General features: G+C 44.5%; 1 protein-coding gene across 1 annotated transcript in view; it reads right to left on the minus strand.

Moving 5' to 3' along the window:
* WHRN (whirlin) overlaps positions 1–24,320 on the minus strand; it is a 107,144-nt gene that overhangs the window by 24,600 nt on the left and 58,224 nt on the right. Inside the window, exons 6-9 of the mRNA XM_040405183.1 lie at positions 19,596–19,632; positions 14,768–14,980; positions 10,264–10,461; positions 8,742–8,774 (exon numbers count right to left, since the gene is read on the minus strand). Coding sequence (XP_040261117.1) covers positions 8,742–8,774; positions 10,264–10,461; positions 14,768–14,980; positions 19,596–19,632 — 481 coding nt within the window. The remainder of the gene's footprint in view (positions 1–8,741; positions 8,775–10,263; positions 10,462–14,767; positions 14,981–19,595; positions 19,633–24,320) is intronic.

A 24,320-nucleotide genomic window follows, 5' to 3' on the forward strand; every position in this document is an offset into this window, starting at 1 on the left:
TTATCAGCATTAATTTTGAAACCAGACGCACTTCCAAAATTTGACAGTTTATTCAACAGGGGAAGTAAATCCCTATGGGGTTTTGCCAAGAAAACTAATAAATCGTCTGCATATAAAGCATGTTTTATCTCTTTGGAGCCTATTTTAATTCCCTCTATATCCCTGGTACTGCTTAGGTAACGGGACAATGGTTCTAAAGCAATGTTGAAAAGTAACGGTGAGAGGGGACACCCTTGTCTCATTCCCTTGCCTATAGAAAAGGCAGGTGAGAGGTAACCTGGGGTATGAATCCTGGCTGAAGGATTAGCATATAATACCTGTAGATAAGCTCTAAAATTTCCTGTTAGCCCTATCCTATCTAAGACTCTATCCATCCATCCCCAGCTCACATTATCAAACGCTTTCTCAGCGTCTATTGTCAGCAGGGCTGGGGATGGATGTAGCTCTGGCTTCATCTTTATCTCATCTAATACCGTTAAGACTCTTCGGATATTCGTGACTGCGGAACGGCCTTTCACAAAGCCCACCTGAGAATCTGAAATGATCTTGGGGAGTATGTTCACTAGTCTTTCTGCCAAAATTTTGGAAAGGATTTTGAGATCTGTATTTATTAGCGATATTGGGCCGGTACGAAGCGGCCTGCAAGGGATCTTTTCCCGATTTTGGGATTCATTTTATATGGGCCGTGTTAGAAACCTCAGTAAACGGAAGTCCAGATATATGGGAATTAAAAACTTTTGTAATAGGAGTGCCGATATTCTTCCCCCCAGGATTTTATAAAATTCCCCCGTATTATCGTCCGGACCTGGGGCCTTCCCTAGCTTTAAGCCTGATATTACTGTCTGGACTTCCTGCGCTGATATAGGGGCGTTGAGGGCAGTTAAGTCTTCTGGGGAGATATGCGCTGATCAGCTTTTTGAAGAGGCTGCAGTGTTCGGGTGAGCGCCAAAGCCTCTGCCGTCATGTCCATCAGTCAGTCCCATTTAAGTCCAAGGGACTGAGCTGCCATACCAAGCAGGGGCACTACACAATGAATAGCGCAATTCTTGGTATACTACGAAAAAGTTGCAGCACTCAGACCCTTAAAACAGCTGATCAGTGAGGGTGCCAGGAGTCATAGGTCATCGATATTTAAAGGGCATCTGTCAGCAGTTTTGTTCCTATGACACTGGATGACCTGTTACACGTGCGCTTGGCAGCTGAAGACATCTGTGTTGGTCCCATGTTCATATGTGCCCGCATTGCTGAGAAAAATGATGTTTTATTTTATGCAAATGAGCCTCTAGGAGCAACGGGGGCGTTACCATTACACCTAGAGGCTCTGCTCTCTCTGCAACTGCCGCACTTTCTGCACTTTGATTGACAGGGCCAGACAGTGTAAATGTCATCACATCTGCCTGGTCCTGTTAATCAAAGTGAAGAGAGTGCAGCAGTTGCAGAGAGAGCAGAGCCTCTAGGTGTAATGGTAACGCCCCCGTTGCTCCTAGAGGCTCATTTGCATATATGAAAACTTCATTTTTCACATATGAACATGGGACCAACACAGATGCCTTCAGCTGCCAAGCGCACATGTAACAGGTCAGCCAGTTTCATAGGAACAAAACTGCTGACAGGTGCCTTTTAAATCCCTGAAAACCCCTGTAAGTGACTGCATGTAATAAGACCGTCCTCTGTAAGGACCCAGCCTGTCCATGCATTACATGGTCGACCATAAATGTATAGTCAGATGCGGTTTAGAGAAGATGGGCAAATGGCGACGAACTGATTGCCACGTCATCTTCTTTTAACTGGCCATACACAATAGATAGACTGTATTATGGCCAATCCTACTGGGGTAGTGCAATGTGCTGTTTATGGGGCAGCTCATTTGGGTCAGGGCAAATGAAGATTGCGCATGCTGGAATGTGACATGCCCCATCCTTTGAGAAATCATCACTCTGATAATACCAGTTTACACATTTTTGGGGAGGCCGAGGGAGATACGAAGCTGTTGGTCGAAGGAGAAGTCTGTCAGTAGCTATGGTATATGTATGGCCAGCATTAGAAACACAGATCTGGAAACACCAGCTTGCTGACATTTTCCAACAGATAAAAACGAATAACCACAGACATTATAAACTATAAAATGTCGCCTTTCTAAATGACTGTATTCCCACAGTGCAGAGCTGTGCCAGACTATACGCCATCAATTCTCTACATTGCATCTTATAGTGCCTGTACTTGTGCCAGCTTCAGCATGATGGTGCCATAATGAACTCATTTGTTACTTGTGGGAAGAGCGACCGTGACGGTCAGTAATAGAAAGCCATTAACATCTGTATCTTAGCTGCAGGAGCGATCTTGTCAAGTGGCCATGAGAACGAGCCCAACTCTACATGATGGTCACAAGATCAGACGCAGCTACCGCACGCCAAAATTATCGAAATGTCGAAGAAAAGCTGTAAGATCAACAGTAACCCCACATCGGGCACACCAGTGAGTACCAGCAACTCAATGAAGCGGTATACCCAGTGACGTCACTAGAAATGACCGGGCCCCACAGCAAAATTTTGAACGGGCCCCCCTTCCCCTAGCAACTTCTTCGCAACTCCCAACTCTTGTGCAACCTCGCTCCTGAGGCTAGTCAAGATCGCCGTCTCAGACAAGTCCAAGCATTCGTTCCGTCCATTTCCTACAGTGACACTGTATAATACTGTTAAGGGGGCCCTGACCAGTCCACCTCCTAACTGGGCCCTTTCTGAGTTCGGGCCCCAAAGCAGATGCTTCCCCTATAGATATGCCCCTGATATCCAGATTGTACACGCAGAGGCAGTGCAGCAAAAAATACTGCCCCACCAGGAGCAAATACCACAGTGCAGCACAAAATACTGCCTCACCAGAAGCAAATACCACAGGGCAGCACAAAATACTGCCTCACCAGAAGCAAATACCACAGGGCAGCACATAATACTGCCTCACCAGGAGCAAATACCACAGAGCAGGACATAATACTGCCTCACCAGGAGCAAATACCACCGTGCAGCACAAAATACTGCCTCACCAGGAGCAAATACCAAAGGGCAGCACATAATACTGCCTCACCAGAAGCAAATACCACAGAGCAGGACATAATACTGCCTCACCAGAAGCAAATACCACAGTGCAGGACAAAATACTGCCTCACCAGGAGCAAATACCACAGTGCAGGACAAAATACTGCCTCACCAGAAGCAAATACAGTGCAGGACAAAATACTGCCTCACCAGGAGCAAAATACCACAGTGAAGGACATAATACTGCCTCACCAGAAGCAAATACCACAGTGCAGCACAAAATACTGCCTCACCAGGAGAAAATACCACAATGCAGGACAAAATACTGCCTCACCAGGAGCAAATACCACAGTGCAGCACAAAATACTGCCTCACCAGGAGCAAATACCACAGGGCAGCACATAATACTGCCTCACCAGGAGCAAATACCACAGGGCAGTACAAAATACTGCCTCACCAGAAGCAAATACCACAGTGCAGGACAAAATACTGCCTCACCAGAAGCAAATACCACAGGGCAGGACATAATACTGCCTCACCAGGAGCAAATACCACCGTGCAGCACAAAATACTGCCTCACCAGGAGCAAATACCAAAGGGCAGCACATAATACTGCCTCACCATAAGCAAATACCACAGTGCAGGACAAAATACTGCCTCACCAGAAGCAAATACCACAGAGCAGGACATAATACTGCCTCACCAGGAGCAAATACCACAGTGCAGCACAAAATACTGCCTCACCAGGAGCAAATACCACAGTGCAGGACAAAATACTGCCTCACCAGAAGCAAATACCACAGAGCAGGACATAATACTGCCTCACCAGAAGCAAATACCACAGTGCAGGACAAAATACTGCCTCACCAGGAGCAAATACCACAGTGCAGGACAAAATACTGCCTCACCAGAAGCAAATACAGTGCAGGACAAAATACTGCCTCACCAGGAGCAAAATACCACAGTGAAGGACATAATACAGCCTCACCAGAAGCAAATACCACAGTGCAGCACAAAATACTGCCTCACCAGGAGCAAATACCACAGTGCAGGACAAAATACTGCCTCACCAGGAGCAAATACCACAGTGCAGCACAAAATACTGCCTCACCAGGAGCAAATACCACAGGGCAGCACATAATACTGCCTCACCAGGAGCAAATACCACAGGGCAGTACAAAATACTGCCTCACCAGAAGCAAATACCACAGTGCAGGACAAAATACTGCCTCACCAGAAGCAAATACCACAGGGCAGGACATAATACTGCCTCACCAGGAGCAAATATCACAGTGCAGCACAAAATACTACCTCACTAGAACCAAATACCACAGAGCAGGACATAATACTGCCTCACTAGAACCAAATACCACAGTGCAGCACAAAATACTGCCTCACCAGGAGCAAATACCACAGTGCAGCATAAAATACTGCCTCATCAGGAGCAAATACCACAGTGCAGGACATAATACTGCCTCACCAGAAGCAACATACCACAGTGCAGGACAAAATACTGCCTCACCAGAAGCAAATACCACAGTGCAGAACAAAATACTGCCTCACTAGAAGCAAAATACCACAGTGAAGGACAAAATACTGCCTCACCAGAAGCAAAATACCACAGTGCAGGACATAATACTGCCTCACTAGAAGCAAATACCACAGTGCAGGACAAAATACTGCCTCACCAGGAGCAAAATACCACAGAGCAGGACATAATACTGCCTCACCAGAAGCAAAATACCACAGTGAAGGACAAAATACTGCCTCACCAGAAGCAAAATACCACAGTGCAGGACATATTACTGCCTCACCAGAAGCAAAATACCACAGTGAAGGACAAAATACTGCCTCACCAGAAGCAAAATACCACAGTGCAGGACATAATACTGCCTCACCAGAAGCAAAATACCACAGTGCAGGACAAAATACTTCCTCACCAGGAGCAAAATACCACAGTGAAGGACATAATACTGCCTCACCAGAAGCAAAATACCACAGTGCAGGACAAAATACTGCCTCACCAGGAGCAAAATACCACAGAGCAGGACATAATACTGCCTCACCAGAAGCAAAATACCACAGTGAAGGACATAATACTGCCTCACCAGAAGCAAAATACCACAGTGCAGGACAAAATACTGCCTCACCAGAAGCAACATACCACAGTGCAGAACAAAATACTGCCTCACTAGAAGCAAAATACCACAGTGAAGGACAAAATACTGCCTCACCAGAAGCAAAATAACACAGTGCAGGACAAAATACTGCTTTACCAGAAGCAACATACCACAGTGCAGAACAAAATACTGCCTCACTAGAAGCAAAATACCACAGTGAAGGACAAAATACTGCCTCACCAGAAGCAAAATACCACAGTGCAGGACATAATACTGCCTCACTAGAAGCAAATACCACAGTGCAGGACAAAATACTGCCTCACCAGAAGCAAAATACCACAGTGCAGGACATAATACTGCCTCACCAGAAGCAACATACCACAGTGCAGAACAAAATACTGCCTCACTAGAAGCAAAATACCACAGTGAAGGACAAAATACTGCCTCACCAGAAGCAAAATACCACAGTGCAGGACATATTACTGCCTCACCAGAAGCAAAATACCACAGTGAAGGACAAAATACTGCCTCACCAGAAGCAAAATACCACAGTGCAGGACATAATACTGCCTCACCAGAAGCAAAATACCACAGTGCAGGACAAAATACTGCCTCACCAGGAGCAAAATACCACAGTGAAGGACATAATACTGCCTCACCAGAAGCAAAATACCACAGTGCAGGACAAAATACTGCCTCACCAGGAGCAAAATACCACAGAGCAGGACATAATACTGCCTCACCAGAAGCAAAATACCACAGTGAAGGACAAAATACTGCCTCACCAGAAGCAAAATACCACAGTGCAGGACATATTACTGCCTCACCAGAAGCAAAATACCACAGTGAAGGACAAAATACTGCCTCACCAGAAGCAAAATACCACAGTGAAGGACATAATACTGCCTCACCAGAAGCAAAATACCACAGTGCAGGACAAAATACTGCCTCACCAGGAGCAAAATACCACAGAGCAGGACATATTACTGCCTCACCAGGAGCAAAATACCACAGTGCAGGACAAAATACTGCCTCACCAGAAGCAAATACCACAGAGCAGGACATAATACTGCCTCACCAGAAGCAAAATACCACAGTGAAGGACATAATACTGCCTCACCAGAAGCAAAATACCACAGTGCAGGACAAAATACTGCCTCACCAGGAGCAAAATACCACAGTGAAGGACATAATACTGCCTCACCAGAAGCAAAATACCACAGTGAAGGACAAAATACTGCCTCACCAGAAGCAAAATACCACAGTGAAGGACAAAATACTGCCTCACCAGAAGCAAAATACCACAGTGCAGGACAAAATACTGCCTCACCAGAACCAAAATACCACAGTGCAGGACAAAATACTACTGCAGTATTCAACGGTATCACTGTCCTGAGGATGGCGATGATACAGTTGAACTCAGGAGGGCGGCCATGAGGATGGCTCATGCAACCCCCTTGACATCGGCTCACCAGGAAGTTTCCCTGTAGGGTCTATGGCCAGTCCACCCCTTCACACAGTGACCTTCAAGAGGACTCTGCCAGTAGTTATATAAAGAGGGGCTACACTTTGTATACTATAATAAAAGGCCTCACACACACAACAGTATTTTTTTGTGGATAACACACTGACCCATTCATTTCTCTCAGGTCATGCACATATGCATATTTTTTACTGATCCGTGTGGCTGTTCTGCAGACAAGAAAAGGCATTTCTAGTGATGGGAGTGGGAAAAATATGGAAGGTATGCATATTTTGCGGATTCATTGTTTGCGGACTGAAATACGGACACGTCTGTGTGCATGATGCCTAAGAGTGTGAACACAAACTGAGATTTTAAAGGGGTATTCCCATCTCATAAAGTGAGACATCACTATATAATTGGTGGGGGTCTGACCAGTAGGACCCCCTACAATTCTAAAAAATAAAGGGATCGCAGCACTGAATCGAATCAGCTCTGCAACTCCTCCTACAGTCTTATGTTGGACCACGACAAAAAAACTGTGAAGGGGCTGCTGTGCTAAATCAGTGCTGCAGCCCTTTCATTCAAAGGATCATGAGAGTCCCAGATGTCAGATTTGAAACATTTATACATTTATAACATATCTTACCCCTATGAAAATACCCCAAATAAAGGGGATACATAAAATTACAAAAACAGTGCCACTATCATCTATGGTCATGTCTGGTATTGCAGCTCAGCCTTAATTTCACTGAGGCTGAGCTGTCACACCAGATACAGTCCATGAATAAAAGTGGCACCGGGAAAACGGACCTTTTCTTTAAAAAAAAAGTATTTAAAGGGGCTTTCCAGGACCCATTCACTTGAATAGTAGCTGAGCTGCAGAGTAAGGGCTCGTTCACACAAATGTTTTTTTGCGTTCCGTATGCGGGCCGTTTTTTGAGTTTTGTATGCGATCCGTATACGGAACCATTCATTTTAATGGTTTTGCAAAAAAAATGGAATGCACTCCGTATGCGTTCCGTTCAAAGATAGAACATGTCCTATTATTGCCACGTTCTGTGGCTCCATTCAAGTCAATGGGTCCGCAAAAAAAAAACGGAACACATTCGGAATGTACTCCGTATGTCTTCCGTATCCGTTCCGTTTTTTTGCGGAACCATCTATTCAAAATGTTATGCCCAGCCCAATTTTTTCTATGTAATTACTGTTTACTGTATATGCCATACGGAAAAACAGAATAGAAACGGAAACACTACTAAAACGGATCCGTTAAAAACGGCCTGCAAAACACTGAAAAAGCCATACGGTCGTGTGAATAAGCCCTAACAGAGAATGGCGACTACACAACATATGGAGCTGATATTGGGGCTTTGAGACTTTTATTATACTGATGACCTATCCTCAGAATAGGTCATTAGTATCAGATGGGTGAGGGTCTGACATTTGGGACCCCTGCTGATCAGCTGTTTGAGGAGACCACTCTGGTGAGCTCCGCTGCCTCCTCTCAGCATATCAAGTACAGCAAAGTGCATTGTATAGCGGCTGTGCTCAGTATCGTAGTTCATCCTCATTCACTTCTATGGGACTGAGCTGCTCCTAGACCACGCGAACAATGAACGTCACTGGCTTAGGCCTCTTGCACACGACCGCGTGTCCCCTGTGGCCGTATTGCGGCCAGGCATACGGCGGGTTCACAATACACGGGACACCGGCCGTGTGCATTCCGCATCCCGGATGCGGACCCATTCACTTCAATGGGTCCGCAAATCCGGAGATGCGGTGCGGAACAGAACCACGGAACGGAAGCACTACGGAGTGCTTCTGTGGTGTTCCGTTCCGCACAAAAATAGAACTTGTCCTTTTGTTTTTGCGGAATGGACGGATCGCGGACCCCATTTAAGTGAATGGGGTCGCGATCCGCATGCGGCTGGCCCTTGGTCAGTGCCCGTGCACTGCGGACCGCGTTCGTGTACAAGAGGCCTTAGGGTAAGCTGCAAGAAGGCCTTCTCAAACAGCTGATTGGGGGGGTTCCCGGGAGTCGGATCCCCGTTGATCAGATACCGATGACCTTTCCTGAGGCGGAAAACATTTAAAAAAACATTGCCATAAACAGGTGGTACTGACCTCCATAACATCCAACAGCCAAAGAAGACGTTCCTAAAATATAAGAAGATTTAGTTATTTGATGCCATTGTGAGAAATTAAAGGGGCTATCCAAACTCTAAAACATGCCCAGGTCCCTCATATAGATTATACTTACCCCGCTCCTCGGCACCCGTGTCGCTCCTGATCCCCGCACGGCCGCCGCTGCATCTTACGGGTGATGCTAGGGAGGCCAGTCATCGTCGCGGCCTGCTATTGACTGCTCCCCCCGTCGATGGATGTTTTGATCCGCAGCGGCGGCCGTGCAGGGATCAGGAGCAACATGGATGCTGGGGGGACGGTGCATTCGGGGGCACGTTTTATAGTTTGGATAAACCCTTTAATATTTGTTTTAAAGGGAACCTGTCAAGTGATTTTTTTTGGGGGGGGAGTGGAGAGACGCAGAGAAGCTGTGCTCATTGATACACAGGTTTATCTGATTTGGACTCCTGGGAAAGACAATAAGGCTGAGTTCACACGAGCGCGGGTGCGGTGCATGACGTGAACGCATAGCACCCGCACTGAATCCTGACCCATTTATTCCAATGGGTCTGTTTTTTCACGCATCAGTTCAGCGTTGCGTAAAAAAAAACGCAGCATGTTCTATATTCTGAGTTTTTCACGCAGCCCTGGCCTCATAAAAGTGAATGGGGCTTCAGTGAAAAACACATCGCATCCGGAAGCAAGTGCGGATGCAATGGGATTTTCACTGACGGTTGCTAAGAGATGTTGTTTGTGAACCTTCCGTTTTTTATCACGCGTGTGAAAAACGCATGAAAACGCATTGCACCCGCGCGGAAAAAACTGAACAACTGAACGCAATCGCAGACAAAACTGACTGAACTTGCTTGCAAAATGGTGCGAGTTTCACTGAACGGACCCTGAACGCCTCCGGACCTAATCCGCCACGCTCGTGTGAAAGAGGCCTAAGAATCCTGGTGATTGACAGCCTTCTGTGCACACAGGCTGATACACGGAGAGCTGTCACTCTGCGTGTGTGGGGGGGGGGGGGGGACAAGTTATCAGGACTCTCACTGTCTATCCTAGGAGTCCTGTTGGGATTTAATCAGAAATCACCAGACACCTGACAGGTTCGCCTTAAATCTTCTTACGTAGTTACAAAGAAACGAGCAGTGTATAATGTGATGGAAAAATGAATCCAGCCAGCAAAGGAAGCAATGTGGACAATCACAATACATTAGTAAGTGCCTTGTGTTAACCTGCTCTACATGATAAATGCCATTTGCGCAAGTGAGACAACCCCTTTAAGGTCAGGTAGAAAGTTAAACCATGTCTTTGAGAGTCTGGGACTCTAAAACAAAGCTTATACTGTTTTCTCTACGATATGGTTGATGCTACTGTCCTTCCTTTCAGTGCACCAACTGGTAGCCGATGTGGTAGCGGAGAAGCCCCTGGAGGCAGCCCAGTCTTGGTACCTATAGACAACTTACAGTACATGCTCCATTGCCTATCTAAGAACAACGAGGCGATTTTGGATTCTTACCCGTGCAGTGCTGGCGGTACTGACAGTTTGGTGGCTCTCCGTAGATGAGGTGCTCGGACTGTGGGATAAGACAGAGATGGTGTCTCCGGAAAGATGTCGAGATTTCATTGTCTCAATCTCTCTTTTCAGCGCCATGTTATCAAACACCGCCAGGTCTTGTGGGTAGATCTGAGGCCGTAGCTCCGATAGAAGGGCAAACTGAAAGACACATTGAATACTTAAAAATTGGGAACCCGATATAGTTTCAAACTTTTTAAATTTTACACCACTCTCAACAGTTTTCCAAGACTTTATACTGATGACCTATCTTCTAGATAGGTCATCAGTATCTGATCAGTGGAGGTCCGACGCCCAGGACCCCCGCCAATCAGCTGTTTGAGAAGGCACCGACACTCCTGTGAGCGCCTCGGCCTTCTCCCTGCTCACCAGGCAACAGCGCCGTACATTGTATAGTGGCTGTGCTTGGTATTGCAGCTCAGCCCCATTCACTTGAATGGGGCTGAGCTGCATCTAGGCCACGTGACCGATGAACGTGCCGTCACTCTGGTAGAAGGCCGTGGCCGTGGCACCTTCTCAGAAAGCTGATCTGCAGGAGTTCCGGGTGTCAGACCTCCACCGAACCAGAGGATAGGTATTCAGTATAAAAGTCTTGGAAAATCCCTTTAAAGGAAGTCCAACAGATTTACAGTAACTTATGCTTGTATCGGCATGAACTATTTCTGGTGAAGTTGTGCAAAACATTTTTTAGAGACCCGCACCTTGGGTGCATTTTTCTATGGCGTATTTCTGATTAAAGGGATTTGACTGGTTTTAAATACTGATAATCTATCCCCAAAATAGACCATACATATCTGATTGGCAGTGGTCCAAATCCTGGCATCCCCATCAATCAGCTGTTGAAAGAGGTCTCTTCCTAGGCTTGTAGGATTATATCCATCGGTCACGTGGCCTTTGTGCAGCTCAGTCCTATTCAAGTGAATGGGCCTGAGCTGCAGTACCAAGAACAGCCACTATACGATGTACGGCGCTGTTCTTGGTATACTATGAAGAGACTGTAGTGCTTGTCTGAGCACCATGGCCCCTCCAAACAGTGGGGGTGCTGGGAATCAGACCACAACCAATCTGATATTGTTTGTTTTTAAATTATTTTTATTGAAGGGGACTTTGTCAGGGCATGTTAGGGCCAATAGAAGGCTGTATAATTTAGATATCTTTCCTTTTGGTTCATTGGATTGCAGGGCTAGCTTCTCAAAAGCAGATTGTTCTGAGGTTACAGTGAGATTTTTAAGGTGAGTTTTAATAAAGTGAATAAAATGAGCTATTTGGAAATTTGAGAGACAGGCTACTATAGGGTGTTTTTTCAGTTCCTCGAAAGTCGGGACATCATTATATGGACAAAGAGATAAAACCGGTGTGGTGGCAGTTTTGGCTCTGTCAGATATGGTATCCCAGAACTGGATTGAGGAGTGGCAGAGGACATCACGAACTTGCATTAAGGCGAGATATTTTGGTAATAGGTGGTCCTTCCATCTAGATCTCTTCCACATGTCAAAAGTATATTTAGTGATATTGTTCCAATCTGATATTGAAGCGACCTTCAGGTTTAATTCTTGGAACATCCCTTTAAGACTTTATCATTTTCTTTTAGAATCGTCTCGGGATAGCATAAGTAAGTATGTTCCCTTTAGCATCTGGTGCGAACCTGTCCACCTTCTGTTCCATGTTCAGGATTCTTCTTTGCCAAGAGCTTTTATGCAAAGCACGAAAAACCGACTGGGATCGCAGGTTGTAATTAGCATGCGAGTCAGTCTTTTTAGCGTGCCGGATGCATTGATTAACTCAATAATCATACCGAGATTTTTTTTTTTAAATGGTAGATTATAAAGGAAAAGATGTATCTCTGTGAGTAATGTACATAATTGTAATTAATATCAGGATAGATGGGCTGATTAGCTTAAGGACATGAGTAGGAGGCTCGCTGTCTAACCTGCCGGAGCCTGTACTTCATCAACCAAGAGAATGGAAGGATTATTCTCCAGTGCTGACAAATGGACTTCCTAGAGGTGGTACACATGGACTATTACTCCTACATAGGCAGGCACGGCTAACTAAAGCCCACCAAACTACAGTATATCATGCAAAAAGTTTTATTATGCAACAGTATTTTAAGATTGTGCGCCAACATATCTCCAGTCACTTAGGTCTACAAAAAAATTTCCAACTTTTTTTCACGTAAGATATACAGTACAGACCAAAAGTTTGGACACACCTTCTCATTCAAAGAGTTTTCTTTATTTTCATGACTATGAAGGCATCAAAACTATGAATTAACACATGTGGAGTTATATACATAACAAACAAGTGTGAAACAACAGAAAATATGCCATATTCTAGGTTCTTCAAAGTAGCCACCTTTTGCTTTGATTACTGCTTTGCACACTCTTGGCATTCTCTTGATGAGCTTCAAGAGGTAGTCCCCTGAAATGGTCTTCCAACAGTCTTGAAGGAGTTCCCAGAGATGCTTAGCACTTGTTGGCCCTTTTGCCTTCACTCTGCGGTCCAGCTCACCCCAAACCATCTCGATTGGGTTCAGGTCCGGTGACTGTGGAGGCCAGGTCATCTGGCGCAGCACCCCATCACTCTCCTTCATGGTCAAATAGCCCTTACTTTCAAAGTTTTCCCAATTTTTCGGCTGACTGACTGACCTTCATTTCTTAAAGTAATGATGGCCACTCGTTTTTCTTTACTTAGCTGCTTTTTTCTTGCCATAATACAAATTCTAACAGTCTATTCAGTAGGACTATCAGCTGTGTATCCACCTGACTTCTCCTCAACGCAACTGATGGTCCCAACCCCATTTATAAGGCAAGAAATCCCACTTATTAAACCTGACAGGGCACACCTGTGAAGTAAAAATCATTTCAGGGGACTACCTCTTGAAGCTCATCAAGAGAATGCCAAGAGTGTGCAAAGCAGTAATCAAAGCAAAAGGTGGCTATTTTGAAGAACCTAGAATATGACATATTTTCAGTTGTTTCACACTTGTTTGTTATGTATTTAATTCCACGTGTGTTAATTCATAGTTTTGATGCCTTCATAGTCATGAAAATAAAGAAAACTCTTTGAAATGAGAAGGTGTGTCCAAACTTTTGGTCTGTACTGTACATCATTATCTGCTAAAGTAAGTATACTGTCATTGTATCTGCCTTACTTGAGGTAAGAAAATCCGTAGTTTGACTGCTTTAACTGTTAAGAACCTTTTCCTATATAAATGTGTGAATCTCCTTTCCTCTACAAAAACATTCCCTACAGTTCTTGGAATGTATAAGACTACTTTCATACATACATTTACCAGGGATCAGCAAAAACGCTTCCATTATGATAAAACAACCGGCTGCATCCATCAATGGGCGCCTGATCTATTTTCTTTCGTGTCAGAGAAAACAGATCCGGCATGAAACACAATGCAAGTCAATTGTGCCGGATCCGTTTTCTTGGACACGTCTTGATTGGTATACCATGACGCACACAAAAACACTGCTTGCAGTATTTTTGTGTGCAGCATGGAAACACAACGAAATAGAACGGAATGCATTCTGGTGCATTCCGTTACGGTCAGTTCAGTTATGTCCCTATTGACAATGAAAACTGAAGCATTTTCCACCGGTTTCGAGATCCTATGATGGATCTCAATACCGGAAAGGAAAGAGCAGATGTGAAAGCTTTTTGAAGAGGTCGTTGCACTCTGGCCTCTTCCTAGGCCAGTGATGTTAGGTCCAATGGTCACATGGCCTAGGTGCAGCGCGCTCTCGTTCAAGTGAACGGGCCTGGGTTGTAATACCAAGAACAGCCTTTGTTTGATTGGCTTTTGTTAAAAATATTGAGCCATTCTGTCACAAAGGGTTACTGTTTTTCTAACTGCGTGACTGGTACTTTTTATTTTGTGCAGGTCATCTAATAACCATTCTCTCTAAACTACTAAGAGGTCATAAACCCTTATTTAGGCCACATTCCATCAGTAAGATAAGAACTGAGCTATACTGAGTGTTTGTAATGTCAGAGAGCAGAGATAAGGAGCCTGTCAGCTCCTTGTCTTACGGAAAAGACAGAAAATCCACAGCATCTGGATCTGCTTAGCGATTGCAGCCAACCCCATCAAGTATGTAACTAGCCATTCAAGTGAAGCGAAATGGTGCTGAAACCGGGACACTTGGGCAGCAATCATAATTAAAATATGTTCATTTTATTCATTTACATTTCAAACACAATTCAACAACTTTTCATCCGGCTGGATGAACCATTTGAAATTATAGCTTGAGCTTAGGTCAGGCTCAAGCTACAAGAAGTATGTTTCAAGGTAAAAAGACTTCATCCTAGAACCATCAACAGAGCCCTAATCTTGGTTAGAATTGTGGGATCACCTTATATGAGCCAACTATATTCCTTTTTCCAGCAAATCCCTTGAGCAAACACAATTTTCCCCAAAAGTTTTCACATACTGTACCTTGGCCTGGGTGTTGAAAAGTTCAAACATAGCAATGATAAGGGCCTGCACTGGGATGTAACGCTCCTTGTACTGCTGGAGGTAGTAGGACATAGTGCTCCTCTCAGGCTCAGTCAGCAGCAGACGTGCCTTCTCATCTAGAAGAACCAAGGTCTGATTTCCCAGACTGCTTAGGGTGACTTGTGATCCCGCAGGTCCTCTGTAAAAAACGGGCTGTTGGGAGACATAATAGTGTTAAGCCTGCCCGTCTGGGCTCTACCTAATACACAGGCGATTTCTGTCTCACCTATAGAGTCCAGTTCACAGCAGGGGAGATCAGGCTTCACTCAGCCTCATGGTCATCCAGTCACCAAGCTCTAACCACACAGGTCAGCTCTCTAGGCTTCATTCCCCTCAGAGTGGCATTCTGAGGTCTGCTTTATTTCCTCAGTGATGATACCTACACGCCTCACCTTGGATCACATTGGCCTACGGGAAAACCTGTAATGGAGGGACGTGGACTAGGAAATCCCTCTAACAAACCTATCTCCCAGTCCAAAGAAATCCAGCCTTTCTGGATTTCTGCTATCTCACCTAGCTAAGGAACCTGGGTGAGATGTACACTCCCTCCACTACTTTACCATACATATTGCCACAATGGATATCACCATTTTTGGCTCTGTACATCATTTTTGACCACCACATATCTGGATGATCTAATGGGTGATCTTGTTTTGAAAAAAAAAGATGGCTTAGGCATCCTTTATGTGTAGAAGACATAAGGTTTCACCATCATCACAGGGATTCTTTACAGTAAGAGCATCGAGACTGCAGAGCTCTCTGCCACAAAATGCTGTGATGGTTGCGACATTTAAAGAGGTCGTCTCACCTCAGCAAAGGGCATTTATCATGTAGAAAAAGTTAATACAACTTACTAATGTATTGTGATTGTCCATATTGCCTCCTTTTCTGGCTGGATTCATTTGTTTATCACAATATACACGACTCTTTCCATGGTTACGACCACCCTGCAGTGATGGCCGTGCTTGCACATTATAGGAAAAAGCGATATCCTCTCTGGTGGCCAGGACCTATAGTGTGCAAGCATGTCCACCGCTGCTGGATTGCAGGGTGTTTGTAACCCCTGGAATCGAGCAGTGTATAGTGTGATGGAAAAATGAATGCAGCCAGCAAAGGAGGCAATATGGACAATCACAATACATTAGTAAGTGCCTGGTATTAACTTTGTCTACACGATAAATGCCATGTGCTGAAGTGAGATAGCCCCTTTAAGAAGTACTTGAAAGCTATATGCACTAGCATTTGTAGAGATGAGACATTAGTCCAGGATTTATTCTGATTACCAGATTTAAATAATATGTGGTTATTGGTGGCCACTTCTTAGGAGTTTTTGTCTTCTTCTGGACCATCACAGTAGAATTATAGGTTGTAATCAGGGGCTTAACTACCATAGCAGAAGACCATGCGACTGCTATGGGGCCCAGAGGAAGAGGGGGCCCAGTTGGGACCATCCCCTCTTCTACTGGGGGTGAAAACTTGGTCAGGACTCTACCCTCTAAAGGAACAACTTTTAACAAATGAGGCAGTGGAAAAAAAATGGCCCAAGAGTCATTGAAAAGGGTTTAGACAAAAACCCTTCTGACCTGTGTGGGGGGCCTGGTTTGATCCTTGCTTTGGGGCCCTTACTTCTTACTATGTACGCCACTGGTTGTAACTATGCAACTATTTAATCCAAAGTTAAAATGTGTTTGCAGTCTATGAGGAATAGCTCTGTAAAGAGGTTTTTACAATTTTAGACTTTAGTGGTATAGAGGACCTGACCACCGTTCAGGCAGGCAAAGCAGCCAACAATGGTCACATCCAGGTAGGGCAATTGATCAAGAGATGGCCATGCATGGACCAAGTCCACTCCATTCAAATCATTGTGGGTTACGGAAACAGCCTGGACCTGGTTCTCCAGATAAATGGGGGTCTCAGAGGTGGGATGCCCGTCTATCTGACTTTCATCCTGCGGTAAACCCCTTTAATTTCTCTTCCTCCTACTCACGTAGAACACTATCCTACACGAAGGTCAGCATGAAATCCCGGGGAACCACAAATGCATGTTTCTCCTATGAGACCAGTTATTCATTTCAATATGGGTCACAGGAGACAACAGCTATGAAATGATATAGCCAGGTGGTAAGACATGTAAGGTTAAAGTAAAAATACTGTATAGCATTTTACTAGTGCACCCGAGTCCCCGAGGTACTAAACTTCAAACAAGTCATTGGAACTACACTTTAACCGGTTGACGGTAATAATTCTGAGATATGTTTCATTGTGCAGTATAATACAGCAGGGGCATAGCAAAAAAAAGATGCAAGGGAAGCAGTTCCCTTACTTCGTCCCAGGGGGCCCATAGACCTCTGCTACATAAGAGAACAGCAGTAGTATATGTGGGCGGTGTGTGTGGGGGCACAATACCTTACCATGCAGAGCTATCTCAGCATACAAATCAATATTTTCATTCTTTTTTATTTTAGATTCTTATACTATGCAGCAGAATCTAAAATTGTCATCTGCTATCAGGGTCGCCCTTCCGTTAGATGATGTTTTGTGCCATCCACCTATTCTGTAGGCACCCCCTCCCCCATGTGGTCTAAGGTCATGCACAAATAACCATATCCTACAGTGTCTATTTGAAAGCATTATACAGTACGTTGGCAAATTAACATTCCCATACGGTCGCCTTTAAGGGGTTTGTCCAGTATACACAGGAGAAGACTGGGAACTTAAAGTGGCCCTGGAAAAAAACTTAAAGTGGCCACAATTGATCCAAATTGATAGAAGTCAGACAACAGAAGTAGTCAGGGACAGCAATACTGTAGTGCCGAACAAAAGGAGCCAAATACCACAGTGCAGCACAACATACTGCCTACATTAAAGGGGATGTCTCACTTCAGCAAGTGGCATTTATAATAATACAAGACACTTGCTAATGTATTGTTGTTTTCCATATTGCCTCCTAGCTCGCTGGATTCAATTTTCCATCACATTATACACTGCTCGTTTCCATGGTTACGACCACCCTGCAATCCATCAGTGGTGGTCATGCTTGCATACTACAGGAAAAACTGCCAGCCTGTCTGGTGGCCGGGACCGTGGGAGCACACATAGGCTGGTGCTTTTTTTTATAGTGTGTAAGCCCACTGGGAAATTTCCCTGCAGTGTCTATCGCCCGTCCGCCCATGAGTATACATGAAAATCCACCCTCCGTTCCAGCAACCTAGCTCCTGGCCGAAAGTAACAGGGACCCATTCTTGCCCAGATGACTGTTGATGCCAGTGAGTGGTTGCAGTGATCTTATGGCCAAGAATGGGTCCCCGTCACTTTGCGATCCAGTGCGAACAGTCAGGAGCCACAGTGCCGGAATTCATTTCAAAAGGTGAGTTGGCTTTTATTAAAATGTTAACACTCTCCAGCCTGCCCTTGGAGTTTCACTTATATCAGACAACCCCTTTAATAACAATGCTATACAGTCCCACCATAACAGTACACTGCAAAAAATGATATACTGTGACTTGCTAAAATAATGCCAACATACACTGACCACAAAAAGAGGTCCATACATAAAGCAGCACAATATCGGACTATGGTGCCTAGGGCCAACCAGTAAAATTAATTCTGGGGGCCCACTATGCAGCTTCCAGAAAATACCACCTCCTCATACAGTGGCAGCAGCAGCAAGATGCTCAAGATGATTATGGGGTCTAGAAGACAGGGCCCTGGGGAAAAGAATACTTGCTGGCTGGCCTACTTCTACCCCACCCTATGCATCTGTAATAATAAACTGGGTAGTCTCTTCAGTAATCTACCCAGTTTTTCATATGGACTCGTAGACTGGTTGATATTTTGTATGATGCCTTCTCACATTTAGAGCAGTCAATCTACTGTGCCATGTGGGCAAGGGGTGGAAGACTGGCGGGTCCACCCTTGTTCAGTGGCCCATCGGGGATTCACCTATTCCCCTGTGGGCCAGTCAGAGTCTTAAAGGGGTTGTGTCATCCATACATTGAGGGCATATCACTAGGATATGCCCCCAGTGTCTGAAAGGTGAGGGTCCTCACCTCTCTCCTTCTGTTTGCAGGCTGCATTTTAGAGATAGGTGCAGGTCCCAGAGGTGGGACTTGCACCTACATGATATTGAGGGAATATTCTAGCGATAGCTGTTTGAGATGCCACAAGCCCTTTAAGTAATCTAATTACAGTGCTACACAATGTCTACATAAAACTACTTTACAATTAATATTAAGACTTGTGATGGTTACATTCCTTGGGTGACAGCAAATACCTAAGAAAACCAAGCGTCAGAACTGGAGGACATCAGTAAAAAAGTCAGTCAAATCTGGATCTGAAATTGTGGTCAGAGACAATCCAGGGGCAATACAAGTAACAGAATGACAGCTGGGGAAAGGTCAAGCAATCCAAGGTCAAATAGTCCAATGAAACACGAGAGGGGTAACCTGGAAGAATAGTGACATACAAGCCAAGTCCAAGTCAAAAGAAAGTGCCATAACTTTGAGTAAGACTCTGATTGGCCGGCACACACATTCCCTCATTGATCCACTGACGAGGCCACCATTAGTTTGCCAGAAGGCTGTGCACGTGCCACTCAACAACCCTACCAGCGCTGCCGGGAGGAGAAACAAGAAGGAAGTTGGCCAGGAACATGCCTAGATAAGTCAGACCTTCAAACTCCACCTTTGTACTACCGTAATGAAAAGCTTTTAAAATACTGAAATTCCCACAAAAATCTGAACCAACTCATGATAGTACCCAGCCTTACCTTTGTGGTGGGTTCTGGTGAGGAGTTCCTTAGGATCCTGTAGATAGAAAGAAAATCATGTTTAGTGGCCTTAACGACAGGACATATAAAGGATTTTCTTTAGGTTCCATCACCAGCACCTTGTCAAGAAAGGTTTCTTTCCATGGAGACAGGCAAGGAGATTATTCTGTAGGAAAGGTACTGGATTGTGGAGCAGCAACATAGAAAACCTAGCTATTGTGTAGGGAAATGGATGACGATTGCTTCAGAGGTTAGTTTATCTGCTTCTGCTTTGTAATTTCTCTACAGACATGAAGAGAAGAATTCTTTAGTCCTTATAGACAAGGAATTGAGATTCATAATTAGAATGTCTAAAGTGTATTAACCTCTATAGGTCCAACATATGCTCCTTGCTTTTTTTCAATGACTTTTCCTGCTTTATACGGAGCAGCTAACGTTAAAGGCTATGTACACCTTTAGGGGCATTATTGCATTGGACTCGTTTTGAGCTAAAAAAAATAATTAAATTTGTTCTTTTTTATAAATATGGAGCCATTTTCTCTGTACAGGGCTGAAATGCTCTAGTAGAGGAATCTGAATTTTCTGCCTGCTCCGCCAGCCAGCTAATCTGACAGCTCCTTATCTCTGCTCTCTGACCTCCTAAACACTCATTATAGCTCAGTTCTTATCATACTGATAAGGCCTCATGCAGACGACCGTTGTTGTGTTCCGTTCCGCAAAATGGGGTTCCGTTGTTCCGTGATCTGTTTCCGTTTTTTTTCCGTGTGTCTTCCTTGATTTTTGAAGGACCACCAGACATAAAGGAAAGTAAAAAAAAGTCTAAGACAGGTTTGCCATGCAAATGATAGGAAAAAAACGGACGCGGAGGACAATCTTGTGTACCTCCGCGTTTTTTAGCAGTCCCATTGACTTGAATGGGTCCGCGAACCGTTTCCGCTAAAATAATAGGACAGGTTATATTTTTTTGACGGACTGGAACCACGGATCACGGACGCGGATGGCAAACGGTGCATTAGCTGAGTTTTCAACAGACCCATTGAAAGTCAATAGGTCCGCAGAAAATCATGAAAAACGGCACAACAGACACAGAATAAAACAACGGTCGTGTGCATAAGGCCTTAGAATGTGGCTTAAAGGGGTTATCCCATGACTAATGTAAAAAATGAATGAAAATCAGACATCATATAGTACATGACAACCTCTTTCTAAAAAAGCCAGAACCAGCCGTGTACCTCACATGGATCCGGAGATCTCCATATTCATTGCTCTGCTAGATTTATATCAAGCTGACAGCTCAAGGGGAGTGTCTTTTCTGCTGCAGCTAAGGGGGCGTGTCTCAGCTCTCCCTATGACAGCTTAGAGGGCGTGTCTCAGCTCTCCCTATCACAGCTCAGGAGGCAGTTGAAGGATGAAACTGAGCATGTGCGGCCATCTCAGTGAGCAGGACAAAGAAATAGGAAAAGAACAAACAGCAGGTGTTGCTATAGAGATACATTTTATTGAATAACTCAGTGGCCATGTAAAATTTTTAATTACATGCAATTACAAAAGTATTCAGATCCAGGTGCTGGTTTGAAAACTGTAGTATATTTTTCATGGGACAACTCCTTTAAAAAAGTGTTTATGACCTCTCAGTAGTTTAGAGATGTGTTATTAGATGACCGGCACAAAGTGAAAGTAAAACGTACAATTCACACAGCTAGACAAACAGTAACCCCCTTGTGACAGAATGGCTCAATATTTTGAATAAAGACCAATTAAAAAAATAACTTTTATTATAAGCAAATGAGCCTCTGAGAAGGGGGGTGGCGGGGCATTGCTCCTGCTTTTAGAGGCTTAGAGGCTCCGTTCTCCCACGTCTCCCACCCAAGACAATAATTATATTTATTGTCTTGGCTTTATTCTATTTTATATTGATAATCATTTTTGGATACCTTTTATTTTGCAATCTCAATTTATTGTATCTACAAGTGGACTGACAAATCACTCAATTGATTATTTCTCTGATTTATTTTGATTACAGTAATTTCTACATCACATGTATATCACTTACACATTGCAGCATATTTGGAGTTGCTTATGATTCCTGCACCTACTGCTTTTTTAAGTTTATTTTAAAGGGGTTGTCTCACTTCAGTAAATGTTATTTATTATGTAGAGAAAGTTAATACCAGGCACTTACTAATGTATTGTGATTGTCCATATTGCTTCCTTTGCTGGCTGGATTCATTTTTCCATCAGATTATATACTGCTTGTTTCCATGGTTACGTCCACCCTGCAGTCCATCAGAGGTGGTAATGCTTGCACACTATAGGAAAAGGCACCTGGCTCTCTGGTGGCCGGGACCGTGGGAGCAAACATAGGCTGGTGCTTTTTTCTACAGTGATGGATTGCAGGGTGGTCATCATAAACATGGAAATGTATAATGTGATGGAACAATGAACCAAGCCAGCATTGGAAGCAATATGGACAATCACAATACATTAGTAAGTGCCTTGTATTAACTTTCTCTACATGATAAATGCCATTTACTGAAGTGAGACAACCCCTTTAAAATAAACTTAAAAAAAAGCAGTAGGTGCAGGAATCCTAAGCAACTCCAAATATGCTGAAGGGACACACCCCCTTTAAGGGTCCATTCACACGTCCGTAATTGTTCTGCGGATCCGCAAATTGCAGATCAGCAAAACACGAAAGCTGGCAATCTGCATTACGCAATTTGCAGACTGCACATCGCCGGCACTATAATAAAAAATGCCTAATCTTGTCCGCAATTGCGGACAAGAATAAAACATGTTCTATTTTTTTGCGGAAACGAAAGCACGGATGCAGAAGTGCGGATCTGCAAATGCGGATGTGGACAGCACATTCCGGCCCCATTGAAAATTAATGGGTCTGCACCCGTTCCGCAAAATTGCGGAACGGATGCGGACCCATTTTGCGGACGTGTGAATGGACCCTAAGTTTATTATTTTAAGGTTAGAGATAAGAAAATAATTGAAAAGTTCGATTCGGCTGATTCACCGAATTTTTCAAAAAAAATTAGCTTTGTGACGAATTACTGTATTGTGCAATGACAGGAAGCTGCTATAGCGCCGCCCCCGTCATTGTATTCCTCAGATGCCGCGTTCACACATGATCATGACATCTGGGTGTAAAAGCAGTGTTAGGCTACTTTCACACTTGCGTTTAGGTCGGATCCGTCTGGTATGTGCCCAGACGGATCCGCACCTATAATGCAAACGCTTAGATCCGTTCAGAACGGATCCGTTTAGACTTTACATTGAAAGTCAATGGGAGACGGATCCGTTTGAAAATTGAGCCATACTGTGTCAACTTCAAACGGATCCGTCCCCATTGACTTACATTGTAAGTGTGGACGGATCCGTTTGCCTCCGCACGGCCAGGCGGACACCCGAACGCTGCAAGCTGCGTTCAGGTGTCCGCCTGCTGAGCGGAGCGGAGGGCAAACGGAGCCAGACTGATGCATTCTGAGCGGATCCGCATCCATTCAGAATGCATTAGGGCTGGACGGATCCGTTCAGGGCCGCTTGTGAGAGCCTTCAAACGGAACTCACAAGCGGAGCCCCGAACGCTAGTGTGAAAGTAGCCTAAAATTAACAATAATTTTTTTTTTTAATCAAACTTACAGCTTCCATTTGCTCGCGACGGGCCGGGTACCGCCATCTTGCTTGAAGATCTGAAGCGAAAGCTCATGTGGCGCGAGATTACGTCATCACGCTGGGATCTTCAATCAAGATGGCGGGTGGCGGCCCGTCACGAGCAAATGGAGGCGGTAAGTTAGAATTTTTTTGTTTTCTACACTATTTTAGGTTAAATCGATTCGCTGACACGAAGCACGAGGAAACTCGGCTTTGAGGCGAATTGAATTTATCCTGAAATTCGGATAGAATTCCACTTAGTGGGATTCGATTCGCTCATCTCTAGTTATAGAATACCAACAGCTATATATTATGGTTATCATTGTCAGCTGCAGGGTGTCGGGTGCGGAGTTTACCGCTTTTTCCTCTTTCCTTTTAAGTTAGCATGTACCTCCCACCTTGAGCCCTGAGCGCCAAATAGACTTTAAATTCAGGATTGTTTGTCTTCATCTCATGGTTCCGCATACGGTCCACAAAAAAAAACGGAACGGAAGCGGAAAGAAAATATGTTTGTGTGCATGAGCCCCAACACCGTCATTGCTGCGGCCACCACTCCCACCCTATCCGCCCCACGCATCCCCTGCGGGTTGCCGCATGCTGCACATGGCAAATAAGTGTTTTACAATGAACTCCACCAGTAAAATAGAAACGGCATCTATAAGAGATAATTGGGGTGCTGGCGGAAATATACAAATGAGTACAGACAATGCCAGACACCCCTCTTGAAAGATAATGGTAACGCCCCTTAGCCGCTGGGGGCCTGATATTTTCCAGAAAATATTTCCCTCCAGCACTAGATGATGTCTCCTCTCTGTGCAGGCCAATTTTACAGATATTTAATGAACGCAGATAACATCTAGACAATAAGCGCAGCCTCGTCTCTTTCAGTGTAATTATTCCTCTAAATGGACGCACGTAACCATGTCACAAAGTGCTTACCTATGGTTTCTGAGTGAGATCTCCCGGATAACTGCACCATTTATTCCCCTGGGTGTGCGCATCGCCTATAAACCTACGTTATAAATGTCTCTGTTTCCAACTCATTTAGCAATGCATTTGTAA

Source organism: Bufo bufo, chromosome 8, assembly GCF_905171765.1.
Source record: "Bufo bufo chromosome 8, aBufBuf1.1, whole genome shotgun sequence".
In the NCBI taxonomy this organism is placed as follows: domain Eukaryota; kingdom Metazoa; phylum Chordata; class Amphibia; order Anura; family Bufonidae; genus Bufo; species Bufo bufo.